Source organism: Cupressus sempervirens, chromosome 2 (assembly GCF_028749045.1).
Source record: "Cupressus sempervirens isolate cs-2001-9-10 chromosome 2, ASM2874904v1, whole genome shotgun sequence".
NCBI classification, from domain to species: domain Eukaryota; kingdom Viridiplantae; phylum Streptophyta; class Pinopsida; order Cupressales; family Cupressaceae; genus Cupressus; species Cupressus sempervirens.
This window is the reverse complement of record NC_143119.1, coordinates 633,951,219-633,974,083: the sequence shown is the minus strand read 5'-3', so window position 1 is coordinate 633,974,083 and position 22,865 is coordinate 633,951,219. Positions and strand designations below refer to the sequence as shown.

Sequence of the window (22,865 nt, the reverse complement as noted above, 5' to 3'; positions counted from 1 at the left end):
TAACCAACTTTCCAAAATATCATTAAAATATCATTATAATGGTTAACTAGCATGCCAACTTTATATGAAATTATAACAATTAACCATCATATCATTTCATATGATTGTAACTAATTTTAGCTGTCAATTGACTTCACATGAAACTTCAACAGCTATATGAATATTTCAAATGACTCCAAAATTTGGATGTAACATACCCTCCCCTTTGCGACTCATCGTCCTTGATGATTTTTTTGAAATTTTAACAAACACTATAAAGGAGCATTTAAAATTGAAATGTAACATACCCTCTCCCTTGTGTTTCATTGCCCTCAATGATCTCTACAATTTTAAATACTAAAAGAATATTCCAAATACAAGATGTTTATATAGCACCATGAAATCATTTCATTTCAAAATTGAATCAAAATCTAAGTCATGATCAAAAATCATGGTCTATTATTCCTTTACCTCAATGCTTCCATAGAAATGATTGCATGATATCATAAAAGAAAAAATGAAACATACACTCACCTGAGTTTACTTTACTGTACTTGTCATATTAGCATCGCTTGAGTTGGTTGTGTTTTAGGATATTCTATTTCATATTCCTGTCATACTCATGTAGACACAATATCTTTAGGTCAATTCTCATATTGATATCTCGTATAAGAGAATTTTTAGTGTTCAATAATTGAGAGTAAGATAAGCATTCAAAATTTGTAATTTTGTAACTAACATGTTCTAGATCATAGCTCGATCACATAATTTAAATCACTCATACATACCATCTGGCATATGGTACTCATTAAATGAGCAATTCATCCTCGGAAGCTCACAGAACACCTGAAATGGTTAGTGGATCCATGTTTCCATTTATGTAACCTTGACCTTCATGCCCATCTTATCACAATAACATTCCATTAGAATGATCATTTCATGATAGAATATACTTCATCTCTAAAACAATATAAAATAGCTTAGTATGTCGTGATATTACCATATAATATCAATATTGCATGTGTATGTATAACAATGTGTCAAAAGGTTAAAACATGTTATACTATGAAAGATCACCATACATCCACTCCAATTCATAGAGGTTAGCATAGACATAGTAACACACTATTTGTATCCCAATCTCCTAGTACTTGGACTACATGCCCGCATGCAATTCCTGACACAGGGATGTGGCCTTGGTGCTTGTATGTTCTGTCCACCATATTCTGATTGTGGCTTAGACCCTGAGTCTGGTCTCTCCACTAAACTCTTACATTTCCATGAAACTCCACCTTTCATGCTGAAATTTCTTAGCTCAACCCATCCTTGGGTCATAAATTGAGCATAGGCATTTGAAACAAATTTACATAGGGTTCTTATCGAGTAGCTCATCAGTGCGTGCTCACCAGTCACTTGTAAATATTTGGAAATTAATCTTTCCCATTTGTGTGACCTAGGCTTTCATGCCAATCTTGTCACTGTAAAGTTTCAAGGAAAAACTCAAGTCAAACAAAAGTTACATCTATATATGAGCATTGATAGTTTTAGTTATGCAAGTGTGCTTACTCTATATTGTAGCACAAAATGGCCTTCTTGTTATTTAATCAACATTAAAAAGGATTATCATATTCAAGTTAGAAGAATTCTCAAAATCATGGTTCATAATTTTATTTTTCCTTCAGTTCAAGTCCAAAAATGGATAACAAAATATTACTACCATTTCATATGAACAAGAATGTAATTGCATTAAGTATAATGCTGAAAACATATAACTGAAAAGAAATATCTAGTCACCATCAAGGTTTAGATAACACCGCATCAAGGGTTATAGAAATTGGTTTGTATTGTGCAAGCCTCAACATTTGGACCTAGTTTAATCTTCTCATTCTCTACTGAGAATGGCCCTCCCTCTTGGAATAAGACACGTGTACCATTCTAGTCCTGTTATTCGAGCATATTGGTGTTTAGAATGTCCGCTCAGTATGATTAACTGGCACCACTAACATCTTGTGATCAAATTAGGCAAGCATGCCTCTAATCAACCTTGGCCAAGGATTTATATGAGTTTTTATACCCGATCACCATCGCTCAACTTGCCAATCATGTTATTTTTCTTAGTTCAAATTCATCTTTGTGATTTTGCAAATTTATCCATCTGTCCATTTCATATGGATCACACCATCATCTCAGCACTTCTCGGCTATTCTGGATATTCCTCAATGTGATTTTCTCAGGTTACATTGTAAAATATTTAGTTATGCAAAATAAATCTCATCCAACATTACATTATTAGTTCCTCTGAAACAGTGTTTGGTCTAGGATTTAGTGTCGAACCCAGAGCTCTGATACCATATGTAACATCCAATTTTTCTGGGTCTTAACTAACAACTAGCATATCATAATAATACAGTTACTAGTCCATATCCATGAGAAGACACTTATAACAATTATGTTCATATGAATGAGATTAATGGTTGCAAACAATTAAACAGAATAACTAACAATTGATAGCATCATCATTAAATCTAAATAAAGAATTTGAGTTTTATATACCCTAAATTCTAAAACCAGAGTCCACCTAGGGCAACATTTGCAAAACCTAGGTTAATCCACATATACCACTTAGAGCACAAATAGTTATACCACTATATCATAATGACAAATACTATTTAGGGCATCAAATACCACTGTATCATACCATTTAGGGCATCAAATACCATTATATCATCTATTTTCCTTTTGTTGCTAACTATGGCAATAACATATAGTTAGAAGATATGTTCATAATCATTATTCACATAAATGAAAGACAGAAGTAACAACCATAAGATAATCCTATCTCATTCATACAGATACATTTCATGTTCAAATGGAAGATCAACTGATCTAACTGGTTACCATTTCCATTGACGAGGAAAGCTGATTTCATTGAAGGGAATAACTAAATCAATGATATAAATCAATCCATCATATCTTCTACTTGTAAAAACATCATAAAAGTAAAATACTTGTTACCAACAAATGTTTGAATGCATAATTTATCTTTGTCTAGTGCAGGTCCTGGCATCTTGTGGAGATGAGAAACATTGTCAGGGGCTTAACCTCCCAACCGTAGACCCTTAAAATATCCCCACATAATCTCATCCGAGAGAGGCCCTCCTTGCCCTGAATAAACATGGAACACGTTGTCCAGCCGCTAAGCATCCTAGTACTTAATTCCACCTCTCAACTTGACATATGAGTATACTTGGACAATCATGAGCAGACTTGGACTTTAACAATTTCTTTTTAAGATGTTCATGCAGTTGAGAATCTGATCATAGTTTGTTTTTCCCTTGCAAGATCCTCTCTTCACCCATTCAAACGGCTTCACTAGCCTTGGGTGAATCCTAGGAGACTATTGTTAATAATGAGATCTTTAACATATAATTTCCTTGAATACCTTACTGATTCTTACCACAACTAGTATATAAAAAATACCAGTGAGCAAGTCAGAATATCATAAAAATGGAATCAGTTTTTATACATAGAATATTTCATGCATAATACATCAATGAACATGTTTAAGAGGACTATGTTTAGTCCCTATGGCTATGAAATCAGTATGCAAAGAGCCGAGAACTGGATATAATCAAAGCAACAGAGCTTGGTACTTATCGGAGTCATTACTATGCTGAATCATGGTTGCGGTTTATTTGTGTTGTAGACTACAACATGACTATCCTCTACCCGATAGTGATAGATACTTATTTGCATTGAAAAGAAACATGGTGTGGAAAAAGAAATGAACGTGAGTGATCCATGACATATAGACAATATCAATCTGCTTGCGGAAATAGTTCCTTGAGGGACACCTTCACCCGTGTAGCTCAACACTCAGTCCAAGACACTGATAAAGAAAAAGATAGAAAGGAAATTACTAAACTCTTGTTTCAGAGATAATGGTCATTACCAAGGTGATTGTGCTATCGCATATCTTCAAGGTGAGTGGTGTTTTCATTCCTCCTACAGCTGCGGGGGAATATATGGCCTCTCGTGCTCAGTTATAAAGGAAGACATCAGTTACAAGAATAACTTCATAATTTCAAAATTAAAAGATGGATGCCAATATGAAGGTAGCCAGTGCTCATCGATATGGAGTTATAATTAAACATAAAGATTATATTATTCCATGGTTCAAAACAAATATATATATATATATATATATATATATATATATATATATATATATATATATATATATATATATATATACACATATTATGTTATCAGGCTATTTAATTCTACCTTTAATTGTATCTATATATACATATATCTATACACGTGTATAATTTTGAGAGTATGTATAATTTATTTCTATCATTTTATTCTCTCTAGATACACACACACATATATAGTTATACATATAAGTACAATTCATAGATATCATCAGAGTATCATGGTGGCATCGTGTGTGTGTGTGTGTGTGTGTGTGTGAAGTTTATAATGTTGATCACTTCCATGGTCTCAAAATAAGAGAGAGGTAATAGTTCTTCCTATGATATTACATTTTAAATATTTCTCTTGTTATAAAAATTGACCAAGTAGCTCATGGTATTGTCCAACATACACTCTTGCTTGCCTAGTCATTTACCCTTAGCCATGGTGGTTCAAGGCTCGTACCTATTTGCCCAATGATGGTGGTGCCCCTATGCCCAATTCTTTTCTGACAATACTTCCACCCCCGAATGCACTCCAGCAAGGAATTTCTCCACAATTATATCAAATTCCTGAATATAATAACAATTACAATAACAAGTTATTAATCATAAACTATCATAACGGCTAACTGCCTTTTCACTTCCCATGAATTCATGATGAATAACCAAGTTTTCAAAATAGCATTACAATATCATCATACAGTTAACTAGCATGCCAACTTTATATGAAATTATAATGATTAACCATCTTACCATTTCACATGATTGTAACTAATTTTACCTGTCAACTGACTTCACATGAAATCTCAATGGCTATATGAACATTTCAAATGGCTCCAAAATTGGGATGTAACACCAAGGTTTGATGGAGAGAACTATGACAGTTGGAAGGAAAAAGTAAAGACTCATTTGCTATGCATGTGAATTGACTACTGGATCATTACAAAGGAGAAAAAGACAGTAAAGGAAGAGAAAGATCTATCTTCTTGCTCACCCGAGGAAAGGGAATTATTCATGTACAATATGTATGCTAGAGAAGCATTGATCACTGCATTTCCAGAATCAAAATTTGTTGAGGTAAAAGGTCTACATCTTCCTCATGATATTTGGACAAGGTTAGAAGCACTTTATGAAGGAGATGAACATGCAAAGAACTTTAGATTGTGGAATTGGAAAGCTATTCTTGAAAATGCAAGAATGTAGGAAGAAGAATTAGTTAGAGCATTTACAAAAAGGATCACTGAGATTGTTGTAGACATTAAGAGTTGTGGAGAAACTATAACTGAAACTGAGGTATATTGTACAAAATTTTGAAATCTGTAACTTGCGCTTATGAGAACAAAATATTAGCTATTGAAGAGATTATACCAGTCAACCCAAATTTCAATAGAGAAACACTAATTGGAAAGTTGCAAGTATATGAATCAAGACTAAAATTGAGTTTACTTAGATCTGAGATTTCTTTTAGAGCTAGTGTGCAAAATGATAGAAGAGTACTAAACAAAAGGGCAAGCACTAGTGGTGATTTTGCTAGAGAAAGAACAAATGTAAGTGATGAAGATAAAAAGATTGATGAAGCTCTTTCACTAATTGCAAAGAGGGAACCTGGAGGTAAGAAAGATCTTGCTTGTTGGTGCTGTAAAGAATTTGGTCATTTTTCATATCAATGTCCTAAGAGAGAAAGAAAGGTGAAACCTAAAAAGCCTTACAAGTCAAAGATTATAAAAGATTGCTTCTTTTTTGATGAAGATGATGAATTTGATTTCAAAGAAATAAAATTTCTAGACAGTGATGATGAAGATGAAATAGGATTTTTTGTTCTAAAGGAAGAAAGTCATGTAGAAGAAGAGAAAGCCCCTGTGTCTCATCTAGGAAAGAAGAAGTCCAATTGGATAATAAATAGTGGATGCTCACATCATATGACAGATGATAGAGAAAAGTTAATTGATTTCAAAATCTATGATGGCGGAGTAGTCAGAGTTGGAAATATGCTCCATGTCCTATTAAAGGAAAATGACCTATTACACTTGATGGTAAAACTAACACTGAGGATGTCTATTTTGTTGATGGATTGAAACAAAACCTTTTCAATGTTGGACAACTTGTAGACAAGGGATATCTTTTCCAATTCACTGAGAAGACGTGTTATCAAAGATAAAAATGGCAAACTGATTGGTATAGTTATAAGAACCAGAGGTAATGCATTTCAATTGAATGCTACCAGGATAAATTTTTTGGTTGCTAACATTGATGACAGTTGGTTGTGGTACAAGAGATTTTGTCATATAAATCTTGATAACATTGTGAAGATCAATAATAGTAATGTAGTAAGAGGCTTACCAAAGATTATAAAACCTTCTAACATGATTTGCAAGGAATTTGTGATGGCCAAGTAGAAGAAGAATTCATCTCCAAGAAAGTTATTCACTACATCAGGGAAATTGGAGATTGTTCATAGTACATACAGATCTATGTGGTCCTACAAGAACTAGAACATTCTATGGTGAAAGGTATTTCATTTTTTTCATTGATGACTTTACAGGAATGACGTGGGTAGCAATTTTTTAGAGAAATTTGAAGCATTTGAGAAGTTTAAGATTTTCAAAGCTAAAGTTGAGAATGAATTGGGATTGAGAATTAAATGTTTAAGATTTGGTAGAGGAGGAGAATTTACATCAAATCAAGTTAACATTTTTATGAGGATAATGGAATCAAGAGACAACTTTCAGCTCCTAAGACACCACAATAGAATAGGATAGCAGAAAGAAGGAACATGTCAATAAGTGAAGCAACTAGAGCGATGGTAATTGAAGGAAATGTGGCACATATCTATTGGAGAGAAGCAGTTATGTTAGTAGTATATACTATGGATAGAGTACATATCAGACAAGGTACTGGTAAGAGACCCTATGATCTTTGGTTTGGACATACACCTACTGTGAAATACTTTAGAGTCTTTTGATACAGGATCATCCTGGTGTAGTTTGCAATCCTGTATATTTGAGTATGGTTTTGACTCTTAGTGATAGGAGTGGGTGTTGCAAGGTTATTTGGTGGTGGTTCTTGGTTCAAGGATGTGGCTTCACTTATGGACGTAGTGACTAGTTGAAGGTGTTTCTTTACTAAATGCGCTCGTTGAATGAGCTCGTACTTGGTAGATGTTTCCTATTCGGTTGATGTTTGTGCTCAATAGTGCTTGCTGGATATGGGTGTGATCGATTGCTTTGTTGATGAGCTCGGTTGGTGTGTTCACCGACGGGTGCATTTTTGGTAGTATAGGTTGGTTGAACTGTGCATTTAATTTGATGCATTGCTCGTGACATGGATTGATCATTGGAATACATGAGGACCTATTTCTGGTCTTGATCCTTTCTCCTATGTGCATTTAATAGTTGTTGTAAGTCAACTTAAGCCATAATGTGTTTTTTTGTGAGTTCTAGAGGGTTCTATTTGTAAAGGCCGACTTATGGTCGTGATGTATAAACAGGAGGGTTTGGGTAGCATTGTAGGGCAAAGAGATTTGGGGAAGAGTTGTGAAGTTAGTAGTTGGAAGAACTAGTAGCTGAGTGTGGGCTTAGGAAAAACAAAGGTTGCTTGGTGGCTTGCGAGCACAAGTTTAGATTCTTCTTGGGGTTTCTACCAAATTGTTGTGATGTTACAGAACTGGGCTAGCTAGGAGTGTTTGGATCTTGCGAGATCTTGCTAAAACTGTTGTTAATGTTGGTGTATTGGCTGTAACCAGGAAGGCCTTACAACTCGACATGTTGCATGTACTCAGTTATTGAAGGAATAAAAGATTGAGTTGTTAGATCTTGTGTTGTGTTGTGCTTCCACTGAGATTGTTTAGCAACTTGGCTAGATAGTCTGTTTTCAATCCCTCCAACCTAATGGGTGTTGCGTCAAGTGGTATCAGAGAAAACGTTGATCTAGTTGGGAGAATTTGGAGATACTGTGCAGTTCATATTGCAAATCCATGTTCTTGGACTTGTGAAACTCTTCTTGGTTGTTCATGCAAGGGTAGTAGGTTGTTATATGACTTGCAGACAACTTGGTGGTTTGTCACAATGTGGCCGATTGGGATTTGTTATAGAGGGTTTTTTCGAAGATCTTGGAAGATGGCTCCGAGAAGATTGGACCCTAGGAAAATCATAGATCTCTATGATGCGGTAGAGACGAAGATAGCTAAGAAGGTTAGATCAGATATCAAATTTGAGATGGCAGCAATGAAGAATGAGATGGTCACAGAGATCATGAGGTCTATAATTGGTCTTTCGAGGAAACTTGGGACAAAAGATGGCTATAAAGAAGTTGTTGAAGATTTTGAGGCTGTTGGATCTAGTGGAGAAGACAAAGTTGATTAGTTGGATAGATATGTGGAAGATAGGGCTGATCGGTTAGAGAGATCTATAGCTTGGTTGAGTAGAAGGCATCGAATGGAGGTTTCTAATTTCTCAGGTACTTAGAATCTTGAGGACCTAATTGATTGGATGAGTGAGTTAGAAGATTACTTTGAGTTGGAAGATATTTGAGATCCTCTTAGAGTGAGGTTAGCACAAACTAAGTTAAAAGGACATGTTGCTTAATGGTGGAAAGAATTGTAGCGAGATAGAGAAGAAGGTAAGATGAAGATCACTCTGTAGAGGTTGATGGTGGTGAAATTGAAGGCTAAGTTCATTCCTGCCGACTATGAACTTGAGTTATTCAAGAAGTTACAAAACTTGAAGCAGAAGGAGATGATTATGAAAGACTATACCGAGGAGTTCTACAAGCTGACTATTTGGTTTGGACATAGAGAACTTTCTAAGGAAAAGGTAGCTCGGTATATTCATGGTCTGAGATTCAGTATTTGGGATGAGATTGGTCTATTGTAGATTGATTCGGTTGAAGATACTTATCAGTAATGCCCTGAAGGTGGAAGATAAGTTGAAGAGGAGACATCAAGTTAACTCCCGAGGGAAGGAGAAGCAAGAGCAGTTGGTAAAAGACAAGTTGATAGTTGAGGATGGACCGAAACCTATTGAACCGAGGAGGAGAACAAGTAGAGGTGGATTTAAAGGTATTTGTTGTAGATGTGGTAAAGAAAAACATAGGTCATTTGAATGTCCCCATGTAGATAGGAAGGTCAGTGATAGAAGGAATGTTGTGGTGAATGAAACTTTGGAGAATGAACCGGAGTTGGAGAACTTGTTGGTTCAACGAGTATTGCTCAGTAAGTACATGTTGGAACCTTGTCAGAGAAGGAATTTGTTTAGAACCTGATGTAGGATTGAAGGTAGATGTTGGAATGTAATTGTGGGTAGTGGTAGTATTGATAACCTCGTTGTTGAGGAGATGGTTCAAAAACTTGGTTTGAGGAGGGTGCGACATCCTTATCCTTATAAGATCAGTTGGTTGCAAGATGAACATGCTTTAGAGGTAAGGAAGTAGTTTCTTGTTGATTTTCAGATTGGACAGTATAGGATCACGTGTTGTGTGATATTGTGGACATGACTAGTTGTCACATTTTATTTGGAAGACCTTGGCAGTATGATTGTAAGGCTCTACATGATTGTGTAAAGAACATATTTATAGTTGAGAAGGGTGGTAGGAAGTTTTCCCTAATTCCTTTGCAGGAGGCAAAGCTTAGTAGGAGGAATCTGAGCTTCGATAGCTTTGTTGAGTTAAAGGATTTTCAGAGGGTTAGACATCAGCATGGAAAATAGACCAGTAGTTCACCAAGGAATGATGTGAGAAGGCATGACAACTAGTTTTCGGTTCTAGGAAAGGGTTTGCAGAAGTGGAATTGAGGCAAGAGTGTATCGGTTGAGGACTCGGAGGACATGTTTAGGGTTTGTGTGTTGAATCCCAAAAGATTTTCCTCTAGGTACTGAGAACATTTTTTTGCACTTGTGTTGTTTGATACAGGAGCATCCTAGGGTAGTTAGCAATTCAGTATGTTTGAGAATAGTTTTGGCTCTCGATGATGGGAGTTGGTGCTTCTCAGTCATCTAGTGGTGGTTCTCAATTGGAGGATGTGCCTTCGCCAACGGACTCAATGACTAATAGAAGGTGTTTCTTTACCGAATGTGCTCGGTGGATGAACCTCTACTCAGTAGATGTTTATGCTTGATAACGTTTGGTGCATATGGGTGTGTACGGTTGCTATGTTCATAGATGGGTGCATTCTTGGTCATTTTGGGTGTCCGACTTGTGCATTTAATTTGATGCATTGCTTGTGATGTGGATTGATTGTAGTGATGCATGAGGACCTATTTTTGGTCTTGGTCCTTTCTCCTATGTCCATTTAATAGTTGTTGCAAGCCAACTTGAGGCATAATGTGTTTTTCGTGAGTTCTAGAGGGTTCTATTTGTAAATGTTGACTTATGGCCGTGATGTATAAAAAGGAGGGTTTGGGTAGCATTGTAGGGTGGAGAGATTTGCAGAAAGAAGCTAGTTAGGGGAAGAGCTGCGACGTTAGTAGTTGGTAGAGCTAGTAGTTGAGTGTGGGCTTAGGAAACAAGAAGGTTGCTTGGTGGTTTGCAAGCACAAGTTTAGGTTCTTCTTGAGGTTTCTAATAGGTTTCTGTGGTGTTACAGAATTGGGCTAACTAGGAGCGTTTGGATCTTGTGAGATTTTGTTGAAACTATTGTTGCAATTGTTGGTGTATTGGTTGTAACCGGGAAGGCCTTACAGCTCGACATATTGCATATACTTGGTTATTGAAGGAATAAAGATTGAATTTTTGTTAGATCTTGTGTTGTGTTGTGCTTCCATTGAGATTGTTTAGCAGCTTGGTTGGATAGTTTGTTTTCAAACCCTCCAACCTAATGGGTGTTGCATCATCTTTAGAAGCAAATATTATATCAAGAGAGAGGATGATATAGGAAATTTTGATCCTAAAAGTGATGAAGGTTTATTCCTTAGTTATTCATTGAAAAGCAAGGTATACGAATGTTATAGTAAGAGATTACGAGCAAGAGTTAAGAGTGCAAATGTAAGAGTTGATGAGAAATTCAAAATAGCAAACATAATACTTGATTATGATTTTGATAACGAAGCTAGCACTAGTCAAAGTCCTAACAATTAGAATACAGAACACAAACTATTCTATGAAACTAACAATGATTTGTAGGTACAAATTGAGGAATCTAGTGACAAACAAGTGCAAAGGACATCAAAACAGAGGACAACTAAATATGTTGCAAGAAATCATCCTGTGGAACATATCATTGAAAGCACAGAGGAGTAATGGCAAGGAACAAGGTAAATGAAGAGATATGTTTGATTTCACAAGTTGAACCTAAGACAGTAGATGAGACATGCAGAGTTGAATGTTGCATGAAGGCTATGAGAGAAGAACTTGATTAGATTGAAAAGAATAAGACTTGGGAACTGGTCCGCATACCTATAGATAAGAGTGTTGTTGGCACAAAATGGGTATTTAGGAATAAAATGAATGAACAAGGAGAAGTGGTAAGAAACAAAACAAGGTTGGTATGTAAAGGATGCTCACAATAGGAAGAAATTTACTTTGAAGAGACATTTTTCCCTTTTGCAAGACTCGAAGCAATAAGAATGTTTTTGTCTTACATATCTAACAAAAACTTCAAGGTATATCAAATGGATGTTAAGTCAGCGTTTTTGAATGGTGAACTTGAGGAAGAGATCTACATTGAACAACATAATAGTTTTCCCCTTACTAAAGAAACAAACATGGTTTTTAAACTAAAGAAGACATTATATGGACTAAAACAGGCTCCTAGAGCATGGTATGCAAGATCGGACAAGCGTTTGATAAGCTTGGGATTCAAGGAAGATAATGCAAACAGTAACATGTATTTAAGGAAGAATTCAGATGGTTTGTTAATTATTGTAGTATTTGTAGATGATATCATTTTTGGACGTAGTGATGAGGCTAGTGAGAAATTCTCTAAAGAAATGAAGAATGAATTTCATATGAGTATGATTGGTGAAATGAAATATTTCTTGGGATTGCAAATAAATTAGAGTAAGGATGGAATTTTTATATCATAGACCAAGTATCTTTAGGATCTATTGACAAGATTTGGATTGGAGAACTATAAACCAGTTGATACACCTATGGTTATAGGTTGCAAATTGTCAAGGACAAGTCTCCTAGTGCAATGCAAACAAGGTACATATCAATTATAGGAGGATTGCAATATCTAACTCATACAATACCAGATATAAGAAATGCATTTGGAATTGTTGCAAGATTTCAAGTAGACCCTAAAGAAACACACTTAGTGGCAGTAAAGAGAATACTTAGATATTTGAAGGGTGCATTAGATTATGGATGATGGTATGACAAATCACATGATTTCACTCTATGTGCATACACTAATGCAAATTGGGCAAGTAATGTGGGTTACAAGAAGAGTACCAGTTGTGTATTCTTCTTGGGAGGAAGATTGGTTTCTTGGCTAAGCAAAAAATAGGATTACATTTCACAATCTACAGCAAAAGAAGAGCATGTAGCAGCAGAAAACAGTTGTAATATGATGATGGATCTTTTCTCTCTAGCATCCTGATGATGGATCATGTAGTATGATCCGAAACGTTGATGTAAAAAAACTATACACAATCAAATCCAGAAATTTGAAAACATTAGCATGGATTGTGGAAATCTACTAGATCTCAATTGTAATCAGATCATACAAATGAAGCATATGTTGAAGGACATAGGTATTGGGTTTCTAGAACCTATTATCATTCATTGTGACAACATCAATATAGTAAGCATGTCAAAGAATTCAGTTTTACATTCAAAGACTAAACGCATTGCTATAATGTATCAATTTCTGAGAAAGAGAGTTGTTGAAAAGGAAATATGATTGGAGTATGTCCGTACAAAGGAACAGATAGCAGATATATTTATTAAACCTATGGCTAAGGCTGCTTTTGAGTTCCTTAGAAGTATGCTTGGGGTAATGCCCCAACCTATTTCAGAGTAATTGATGCAAGGATTGCATCAATCCTGTATAATCAGAGCACTATTCATTTTGGATTGGATGCTTGATGATGGGGGAGTAGTAGTTGTTTTGTGCAGAGTTATTTAAGAACTCTTATGTAATGTATTTAGCATAGTTGGCATAATTTCCGAGTATTCGACGAGTTCCTACTAATTGCCAAGTTTTTGCCGAAAAAAATCACGACTCGACTGCCTAAAAAATCGTCGATTTTTTAGTGAATAATTGCCAATGTTTTGCAAAAAAACTTGGCATGTTTTTTAGATAAACTCTTTTTAAAAAAAATATTGTAATTTTTAAAGCTTTTTAAAAAAAATTGTTAAAAACAAAAGGCAATAAGCCTATATATATTTATATAAAATAGAGAATTGTAGTATGCTAGTAGAGCTGGGAAAAGGAAGATGTAATTGTAGTGATGTATTTACTTCTAGTTTGACACAAACTATCTACTAATTTGCTTCCTACCATCAGCATTCCGCATGAGAATGGAATTTTGTACCCACTATGCATTTATATATCTAAACTCTGATTGTTTATTTTGTGTAATCTTTAATTAACTCATTAGAGACATCTTCTCATTGAATTTTGCAAAAAAATGTATTTTTAATTAAATTTAAGTGGTTTTTTAGGTTCTCGAGTTTTTCCTAAGTTTTTTTGAAAAAATGGCCGAGTTTTTCCAAAATGAACTTTTTGGGCCTTGGTGAGTTGTTGCCGAGTGAATTTTCCAACTATGGTATTTAGTCCAACAATGCCTGTTGGCACTTGGTATTTACAGATTGGTTTGAGTAGATAAATAATGAGAGCACTTTAGATTCTTAGATTGGCACAATGACAACTTTGTCATTGATGTCAATGGAGGAGAGTAACACATAAAAAACTCTTAGATGAATGGGACAGAGTGGACATGTATGTATGAAGGGAGAGTAATAGTATACGGGAGAGAATATTCAGAAGATTGACGTCAATGGGAAGCATTCATACAGTTCTTGTCTTGGGTTGATGGTTTTTCATCATATGTTTCCATCAATGTCAAAGGGGGAGATTGTTAGCATATTGATGAGTGTATGCCAAAGGAGGAGATTGTTGAGTGGTTGGCACTTAGATTGATTCCTTATGTGTTACATTCATGACTTGGTTTGTCATTGATGTCAACATATATGTATTCTGGTATGCGATAGACAAAGTTGTAGTACATTGCAGAAGCAAACTTAATCAATGAGGTTTGGGTATAGCAAGTTAAGCTATGCAGGCTTAGATTCATGTTCATGAATGTGTTCAAATGCTAAATATGTTTTTGCGCAAGTTTGTTTGGATGATTTCATTAGTTGTAGTTGATTTAGTGAAGAGTGGTTGCAGGCCAGTGTGCACAAAATATTTTGTTGGAAATTAAGTTGTATCTATTAAGTAGATGGAATGAAGGTAAGCAAGCTTAGTTCATGGTTGAAGACATATTCGTGATGCTATGTTTGTGATGCTATGTTCGTGATAGCAGATGTTGGAGATCATTCTGTGAAGGTTGCTGAAGTGTAACGTGTGATATGTTCATTGGCAACCGACTCTAGTAATGAGATTTATTTTGGAAGATGTAAAGTGTGTTGTAGCGTGTGGAACCTAATTGTAATATCTTATTAAGGTCTATATTACTCATTGTACATTGGGAAATCCCTCATAGACCAACTCAATTAGTTATTAGGACAAGGTATAAAGGAAAGGTTGTTTCCTTGGTTGTAAGTGTGGTTATGTGGTTGTGTGCATTGTGTAATTGATGTTCGGATGCTAGAGATGCGAATTTGATCATAGTAGAGCTGCAGATGATGTTGAGATTGATTTAAGAACTTCAAATGAACTGTATTGAAAAAAGGTTGTTGTATTGGTCAGTTCACTATTTGGGATATGTTATTCTAGAGATTTGTTGTTCAATTGTCTTCCTTATTGCTCCTAACAGGACTAGAATCTTTTGACGGGGATTCAAAGTCTCCTAATAGGGATTCACATGTACTAATTGTATGTAATTGTCTCCTAATAGGGCCATATCCTCTTACAAGGAACTGTCATATTAGTACATCATTTTGTGGGTACCATCCACACCAGGGTTTTCTCTCTAATCAAGGGTTTCCCTAGTTAATAAATCATTGTGTCATTATGTATGTTTTATCTCTTGGCATTGTTCACATTATTGATTATTGAAGTTGGATTTGATAAGTTAAGTTTGATTAAGCATACAACTGATTCACACCCCCACCCCCCCTCTCAGTTGTATTGGTGGACTTTACTTTCTAATATATAAAGCCAAAACTTGCCTATGAGAAAATAATGATGAACCTTGCAAAAAAACACCAAAAAACAATGGTGATGGGAAGTCATTGTTTGTCAACCCAATAAAATGCCAATTTGTAAAAATCTGAAGGCAGTCAATTGATGGACTGCCAACCTAGCGCGAATTATGGACTCTCCCAATAGCACTCCTGTTTGGGATAAAAACTGACAAATGTCTACAACCATGATCAAATCTCCTTACAAGCTGTCAAAATGCAGATACAATGCCAATGCATTACCACTACAAGTTGAGCTTCTAATAGCCGATATCATCAAGATTCAAAATGTTTGTACATTAATTTTGAAGCCTTATTAAACAACAAAATATGATAGGGTCGATGCCAATGAAGGATCAGCACCTACAGTTAAAAATAATTATCTCAAATTGACTGATGAAAAAAATTTCAAACATAGGAGTTGTTGGATGGAGGCTCTGATACCATGTAGGAGTTTTCAAACTCTTTAGAGCGCACACAACTATCAACCTTCACCAAAGACAAATAAATCGTCAAAAGGAAAATGAATTCAGATAGATATATACGCATAGAACCTTTCTAATAAAGAGAAGGATGATGAGCAGGTAATAACCAACATGAAACTGCCTATGTAAACTTAAGCACGAGTAAATATTAACTTACTCCAACATGTAGAAGAGTAAGTCCTACCTAGACATGAACTCTAGAAGAAGCCTCTTCAAGGGGATCATATTTGCATTATAATGGTTGACAGAGAGTCCTCAAGGACCCAGAAACTAGAGACCACTTCTTAGGATTTAATCTTCATTATCACTGTATGTAGAATTCACCACAAAGAAACCTGTCCTGCACATTGCCACATCAATATTATCTTGAAAATTAGATTTCCATTCCTTGTCAATCCAATGTTACAATTATTTAGGAGATCGTCAGGCACTGTAAAGTACCACAAGCTCCAAAAGATCTGAAATATGTTCATGGGAAATATCGACTGTTGGAACTTCATCTGAAGATTCTGAACACTCGACAATGTAGAGATTCACCCTGTCATAAGTTAGTTTTTTTAAAGCAACTGCTTTGGAAGAAATCTTATCCAGCATGGAATATTTCTCTTCATCAGATCTGGGTGCAACCAAATGTCTGTAGGAGTGCAATGTGATGAAAAAGAAGGCAATGGGGTCCAAAGAAGGGAAAAAAGCTAGGGGCAGTGAAAGAGAAAAAACTTAACCAAACCCTAGAAGGGCCAAGCACTATTCTATTATTTAATCGCTAAGAACATTGGAGGGTATTGCTAGTTCTATTGGTTAGCTCATCTTTATCAATGCAGTGACCAAATCCAAGAAACAACTTCTGTTAGCTAGATTCTGTGTAAATGCTAAGATAGGTTCAGTACTCTTGTCTGCTACAACTTAAAGGATGCTCAAGACCGTCTATGAAATTCCTTGATTATGTGCCCAAAATGCCACAAGGTCAGCCATTCTGCAACTGGTTGCCCAAACTTTAGGAGGATGCCATGATTCTGGATGAAAAAAGAAAAGATGAATCACCTTGCTCAGCCTTTGGAGCCTATGGTGAGTGGTGTTGCTGATGGTTACCCTTCTTTGGATGTCCCTAGAAACAATTGTGTTCCATCTCTCAATTTTGTTGGGAGGGGTTTGGAGAAGGCTCATTGGGTGCAGAATTTTCATTAATGTAGATACGGTTGGTGCTTTACACTCACAGGTGACTCACCAATTGCAAGGATAAAAGGAAGATGCCTTTAGTTGAGAGATTAGCATGAAGTCCAAAGAATTCTTATGATTTAAGGTCGGAAATCTAAAAAGGGAATGCTATCAGTGAGGAACCTATGGTTAATGATTTGGTGGTAAGGCCCGGTGGCAACATTCATGGCTCTAGTTATTTTTTAGTCTTTATTGGGAGATTCTATGGGTGATGATAATCATGTTTAGCCTCAGACTATTAGATCCTTGTTGTGGTCTGCCATTTGAGTTTTGGGCTGTCGTGCTTCATCTTTTAAGGTTTATGTAGAGGGTTTTGAGACACTTTCAATTCCCTCTTTTACCCTAAATCAAAATGAAGAAAATAATAACTTTGAATTTATTTTGTTGAGAAGAAAATTCAATTCTAAAACCAACATGCCATCTCCAACAAAAGATTTACCTTGATATTGTCTATGTGTCCATTGTATGCTGAAGCAAGTTTAGGTTCCAATATCCGAGGATTCTTTTCATGTATTCTATCATTATTATGTAATCTCCCATCAGTTAGTATCGCATAGGTTCCTGTGAGAGCTCCTTGCATTCATAGTACAATGAACCAAGCTTTGACATTCTTGTTTCTTCCATTTGCTAGACCTCCATATAGGCCATGCGAGTTTGTCATCATGACCGGTAAAATATGTCTGCTGCGTAGGATTATTTTTGCATGCTTGTTAAAAAATATTATATTTTATTACACTGGTACTTTCCTCTTCACATTCCCTTATCTTAACCACTTAGAACTTATCCCGTTAGTAGGGATCAGCCTTAAAAACTTAAAAAAGTGTAATCTTGCGCTTGTTATCCAAATTATTCGCTTGGTTTATCTCAAGTTTCTTTTGAACTTTTTGTTCGAAGGATGTAATTCTGAATCTGATATAGCAAGTCCAATTTTATTTTTTTCTTTAGATTCTAGATACTAAGTACTTCCATACTATTAGTTTATCAGGCTGTAATATGTATTGATAGCATTAAACCAATCAACTGTACCCAGGACATTTTATGCCCCACCTGAAGTTGTATGCTATATTTTCATGTATACCAGTTATGTACATGGAGTTTTATATTATGTTCTCTGCTTTAGGAAATGCCTTTTAAATTTAAGTATGCTTAAGTTTTTGTCCTATATTTTTATTTATTTCTTAAAAAGTAATTGATATTTTGGTTTACATGCTTAATTTTAAAAATACAGTAAAAAAAGTCCGAAATATCTTTGTCAACATGAGAGACAGCATCTAGATACCGTGAGCTAGGGATTTTGTAATACCAATATGGTGCTAAGCATTTGGCAAGTTGACTCTGAATGCTATTGAAATAACCAGATTAGGATTTGGCAAGTTGACTCAACCTCCTCTGGAACTGAGAATCTCTGTGGATGACTCAAAATGTGCTCGACTGGAAAAACAAATCTTCCATTCTTTCAATAATTTGCGTTCAATTTCTGTAGAAGTTTTAAATATTACTTTGCATTATGTACCTTCTCATGATCCAGATGGTTTTAGCAATAAATAAAACATTTCCAATTTCTAACATATGGCAATGGTGTCTAGTATTAGCCCTTTGGTCTTGTTCTCTATTGTTGCATGGGCCAGAACCCTCTTGCTGCTTTTTATTCAAAAACATAAGGCACAATAAAATATATATCATAAATGTCTGATACATTTTGTTTGTGCTTCTATTCCTTTATAGAAGATTTCAAGTCTCTCTTTGAGTGAAAAAGGGGTACCTGATAATGATTGTAATATTTGCAGACTTGGTGGAGCCCATTCCAACAGTTATGGAGGATGTTATGAATCTTTTATTTCAATGGCAATTTATTCGTGAGAGAAGGCCAGATTCTTGCATTATCAATTTCTTTAATGAGGTAAATATTTCTATTTTCATGGAGTGCTCGCTTATTGTGATTACTAGATTACACAAAAAGGATGATCATAATTAAAAATTGCTAAATGATGGTGATTCACATATTTAAGATTAATTGCTCAGTTGTCACCCGGGCAATTAAGCTCATTAATTTCTAAGATTTAAGGTTTTCAAAATAACACTCAACATACTTTATTATTGATTCTGATTTGTGCTCACTCATTTTCTGGATGTAAAATTGCTTGACTCTTTATATTGGGATAAATTTATGTGCAGGGTGATCACTCGCAGCCGCACATCTGCCCATCTTATTATGAGCGCCCATTTTATATGTTGACATTGCTAACAGAATGTGGCATGGTGTTTGGACGTTCAATAGCAACAAACCATCCTGGTGATTATAAAGGACCTCTCAAAGTTTCTCTGCATGCAGGGTTAGTACTTGTAGCCTCTTGTTTCAATAACTATACTCATTTTATGACATGTGGATTGTCATTGGGTAGCATCCCACTCTGAGTTCACGTATACCCAGGTTTGCAGAATAAAAACTTTTGTTTGAGAGGAGTCGCAACTTGCTACTTTACTGATAACTGCTTATGACAATAAACATGAAATATAACCAATGCAAATTGATTTCTTTTGCAATAAGATTAAATTATTCTATGCAAGTTTATATGGATAATTGTAAAATACTAAATAGTGATGTAGAAGAATTGAGTTAAGGACTTTTCACAAATACTGGAGGCTTGCATGCATCCTGTGCGAGATTTAAACGCTTGCATATTTTCAGTAGTCACCTAGGCTGGGATCACAATGCCCATGTGTATTTGCTTTCTTTTCCCTCTTTCTTTAATATATAATTAACAGGATGTATCAATGTGATCCCATTAGTTTTATGGGGCAAATACAGCAATACTTGAGTCACTTGTTTGGTTCCTTACCCATACAATTGGATGGAATGATTTTCTGATTCGTTTCTACTGGAGAGATCATTTCAACTGGTAGCTTTTGCTTTTCTGAATTTCAAAATTTGCTGGGTGTGATTGGTAAATGATATTTGTACCACATAAGAGTATGCTCTATGGTTTTATTAGTTAGAACTTGCAAAAAAATAGTTTTTGTATGGCAACAATGTTGTCCTTTTATGGCAAATCTATGCTACGTGATCTACTTCTTTGTCTGCAACTGATGCATTAAAATTGTGCTGATTAGCTTATGCATTAAAGAGTGCTGGCGACTAATTTGATTGATTTTACCTTTGGAGCAGGTCACTAATGGTTATGCAAGGAAATGGTGCAAATGTAGCAAGGTATGCAATCTGTTCTTCTCCACTGCCGAGGGCAACTATTACTTTTGTTAAAGTACAACCGAAGAAGGCTGCTACTCTTTCCACCCAACCCATGAGCATACCAATCTCATTACCCCAATCTAAATCAAATTCCCCACAGCCAGTGGATCAACGATCACGTACAAGTGCACTTGACACAGTGCCCAGGGAAGGAAGAGGCGTGAATCAAACTGCTCCGAAGAATTTTAACATGCCTTCCATCCAGACATCTGGAGTGCTGCCTGTGCCTTCCATCCATGTATCTCCAGTTAATCCAAGCCTTCCAGCTCCAAGAATTCAGCCTTTGTTTGCAGGCCCACCTGGACCAGTTGGTGGTTACGCGTCTATGGCCGTTGTTCCTACCGCCTGGATGGCAGTTCCTAGGCATCCACCAAGGATGGCTACTTCCGGAACAGGAGTATTTTTTCCAGGCAATGGTTCAGGAAGTGATCCTTGCCAATGTGTAACCTTGCCCAAGCAACAGCAAGTACTTGGTCTTTCCTCTGGGCTACTTAGAACTGAACCTTCCTTTAATGGTGCTACTTCTACAGAGCCTCAAATTGCTTCATCTTCTACTTTGAGACCATCAAGCCCAACCAAGCCAAACCACCTAGCATTTGACAATTTTGATGGTGACACAGAGAAATCGAGTGCATTGTAACAATAGGTCCTGTAAATTTGATCCAACAGTTCCGAAGAGTGCTTTGAGGAACAACATTTGTTAGAAAGCTCCAAAAATGAATTATAAAGGAATCACGATTCTTAAGAGTGACCAGTCGAATAGGACATCTAGTCTGCCAAGGATAACTGCAAACAGAGTAAATACGAATGGTCCTCCAGGGAGAAGCAGCAAGATGGCAGTCAGGTCCCACGAGAGACTCATTCTAATTAATTTCTGAGTCGAGTTGTATTTATTGAGATCTTTTTCCTCATTTAGAAGATGAATTGCTAAATTCCTCTTTGTGAGATGGCTTTTTGGTAAAGAGAAGTTGGATTCATCTTCAGGAAAAAGATAAACCTATAGTAAAATGAAGACAATAGACATTTGAGGCAGTGAAAGTCCTGCTTGTATCCTCAATTCTTTATAATTCTTACTTGGAACTGTCCAAGGCAAAATTTGCCGAAAACAACAATGATCATTTGTTTACTCTTTCCTTTCATGCAATTATTTTTACCCACAAAACTAAGCGAACATAATCAATTGCAATTGGAAACTTTGGATGTACCAATTTCTTGCAGGTAGAAATCTAGATGCTCATCATACAGTTCTTTCTTAAGTCAATAACTAGCATTTTACTAGCTGAAACTCTTAATTTGGACATTCCTAATTATCATAGTTGCATTATTGTCCTTGTCTAGAATCAGGAGATGGTTTTAAATTCGATAAATACAATTACATGTTAATCTACTACGAGATTGCTGCACTTTTAAAAGTTGTTCACTTTTACGATATTCTTGCTTATCGCATATGAAGCCATATTAATGTTTCTACTGCTTAGAAAGTTCTATGAAAGTCATCCAGTTGAAATTCTTTTTATAATAGACACTGAAGCATGAAATTTTGAGGCAAGTTCAGGTATACAAAATCAATCATATAGAGAACGTTTGACCCATGTTACTCAAAACTCTTTCCGTAAAAGGAGTTTGCAGAATTTACCTGGAGAATAGCCCTGCTAGAAACAAAAACTGCCTTTCCTCATGGATACTGAATAATTTTAGCTGTAAACACAAAATTATGCAATACGTAAGAGCACAGATAGACATTGTTTTTTTATCATGTGATGACATTCAATTTTGATGCTTCTGCTCATTGTGAGGGGGGCATGCATAATATTCATTATAGTGCTAGATTGTGGACTGCTATAACACAGAATTTTCCCATCTTTTAGGTCGCCCTACCTGGTATAGCACAAGTTCCAGTGATATTTTCATTCCCAGTATTTCTCAATTCTTTCTATTAAAAACCATTTCCCCCTTAGCTTGCTTCACTTGGTGTTGTACAGGTTTCAGCGGTCTTATTAATCTTAATAATTTTTAGCTTCGTCCTTATTGAGAACTATTTTGTGACATTTGAACCCGGTTTTATTATTTGACTTTCACAAGATCAAATGACCTTCCTAGGCTGACTTAGAAGATTAAATGACTTCATTTTGATGCAATCAGCTTTGTGATGGATTTGGGTAAATTACTATTCATGAAATATAGATTAATAAATTTGACTCTTAAAAATTATGTAGTTGAATTATGGAGAACATCATAATCTGTTATAGTGCAAAACTACTTTTTAGTAGTAACTCTAATTTGTTAAGATTGAAAAAACAAGGTTACATGGGGATGGAAGTACACTAAGGTACGACTATTTTTCAAATTAAGGGACGGGGTACTTGGGTATGTTAATTTTTCATAAATTAGTAATTTAATGTTTTGAAGAAAATTTGAAAATATGAGTTAAAACAATGAATTTTTAAAATAGGAATAA

The 22,865-nt window shown here is 35.6% G+C and overlaps 1 protein-coding gene and 1 long non-coding RNA gene across 3 annotated transcripts in view; one reads left to right on the top strand and one right to left on the bottom strand.

Moving 5' to 3' along the window:
- LOC149574964 (RNA demethylase ALKBH10B-like) overlaps positions 1-21,615 on the top strand; it is a 97,125-nt gene extending 75,510 nt beyond the window's left edge. For both annotated transcript variants that reach the window (XM_089814812.1, XM_089814811.1), the window contains exons 5-7: positions 18,948-19,060; positions 19,336-19,493; positions 20,327-21,615. In XM_089814812.1, coding sequence (XP_089670938.1) covers positions 18,948-19,060; positions 19,336-19,493; positions 20,327-21,047 — 992 coding nt within the window. In that variant the 3' untranslated portion in view covers positions 21,048-21,615. The remainder of the gene's footprint in view (positions 1-18,947; positions 19,061-19,335; positions 19,494-20,326) is intronic.
- Positions 1-22,441, bottom strand: part of LOC149574963 (uncharacterized) — a 54,129-nt gene extending 31,688 nt beyond the window's left edge. The window contains exons 1-2 of the long non-coding RNA XR_016360114.1: positions 22,286-22,441; positions 22,044-22,105 (exon numbers count right to left, since the gene is read on the bottom strand). This is a non-coding gene — a long non-coding RNA (uncharacterized LOC149574963). The remainder of the gene's footprint in view (positions 1-22,043; positions 22,106-22,285) is intronic.
- Positions 22,442-22,865: the final 424 nt, after the last annotated feature.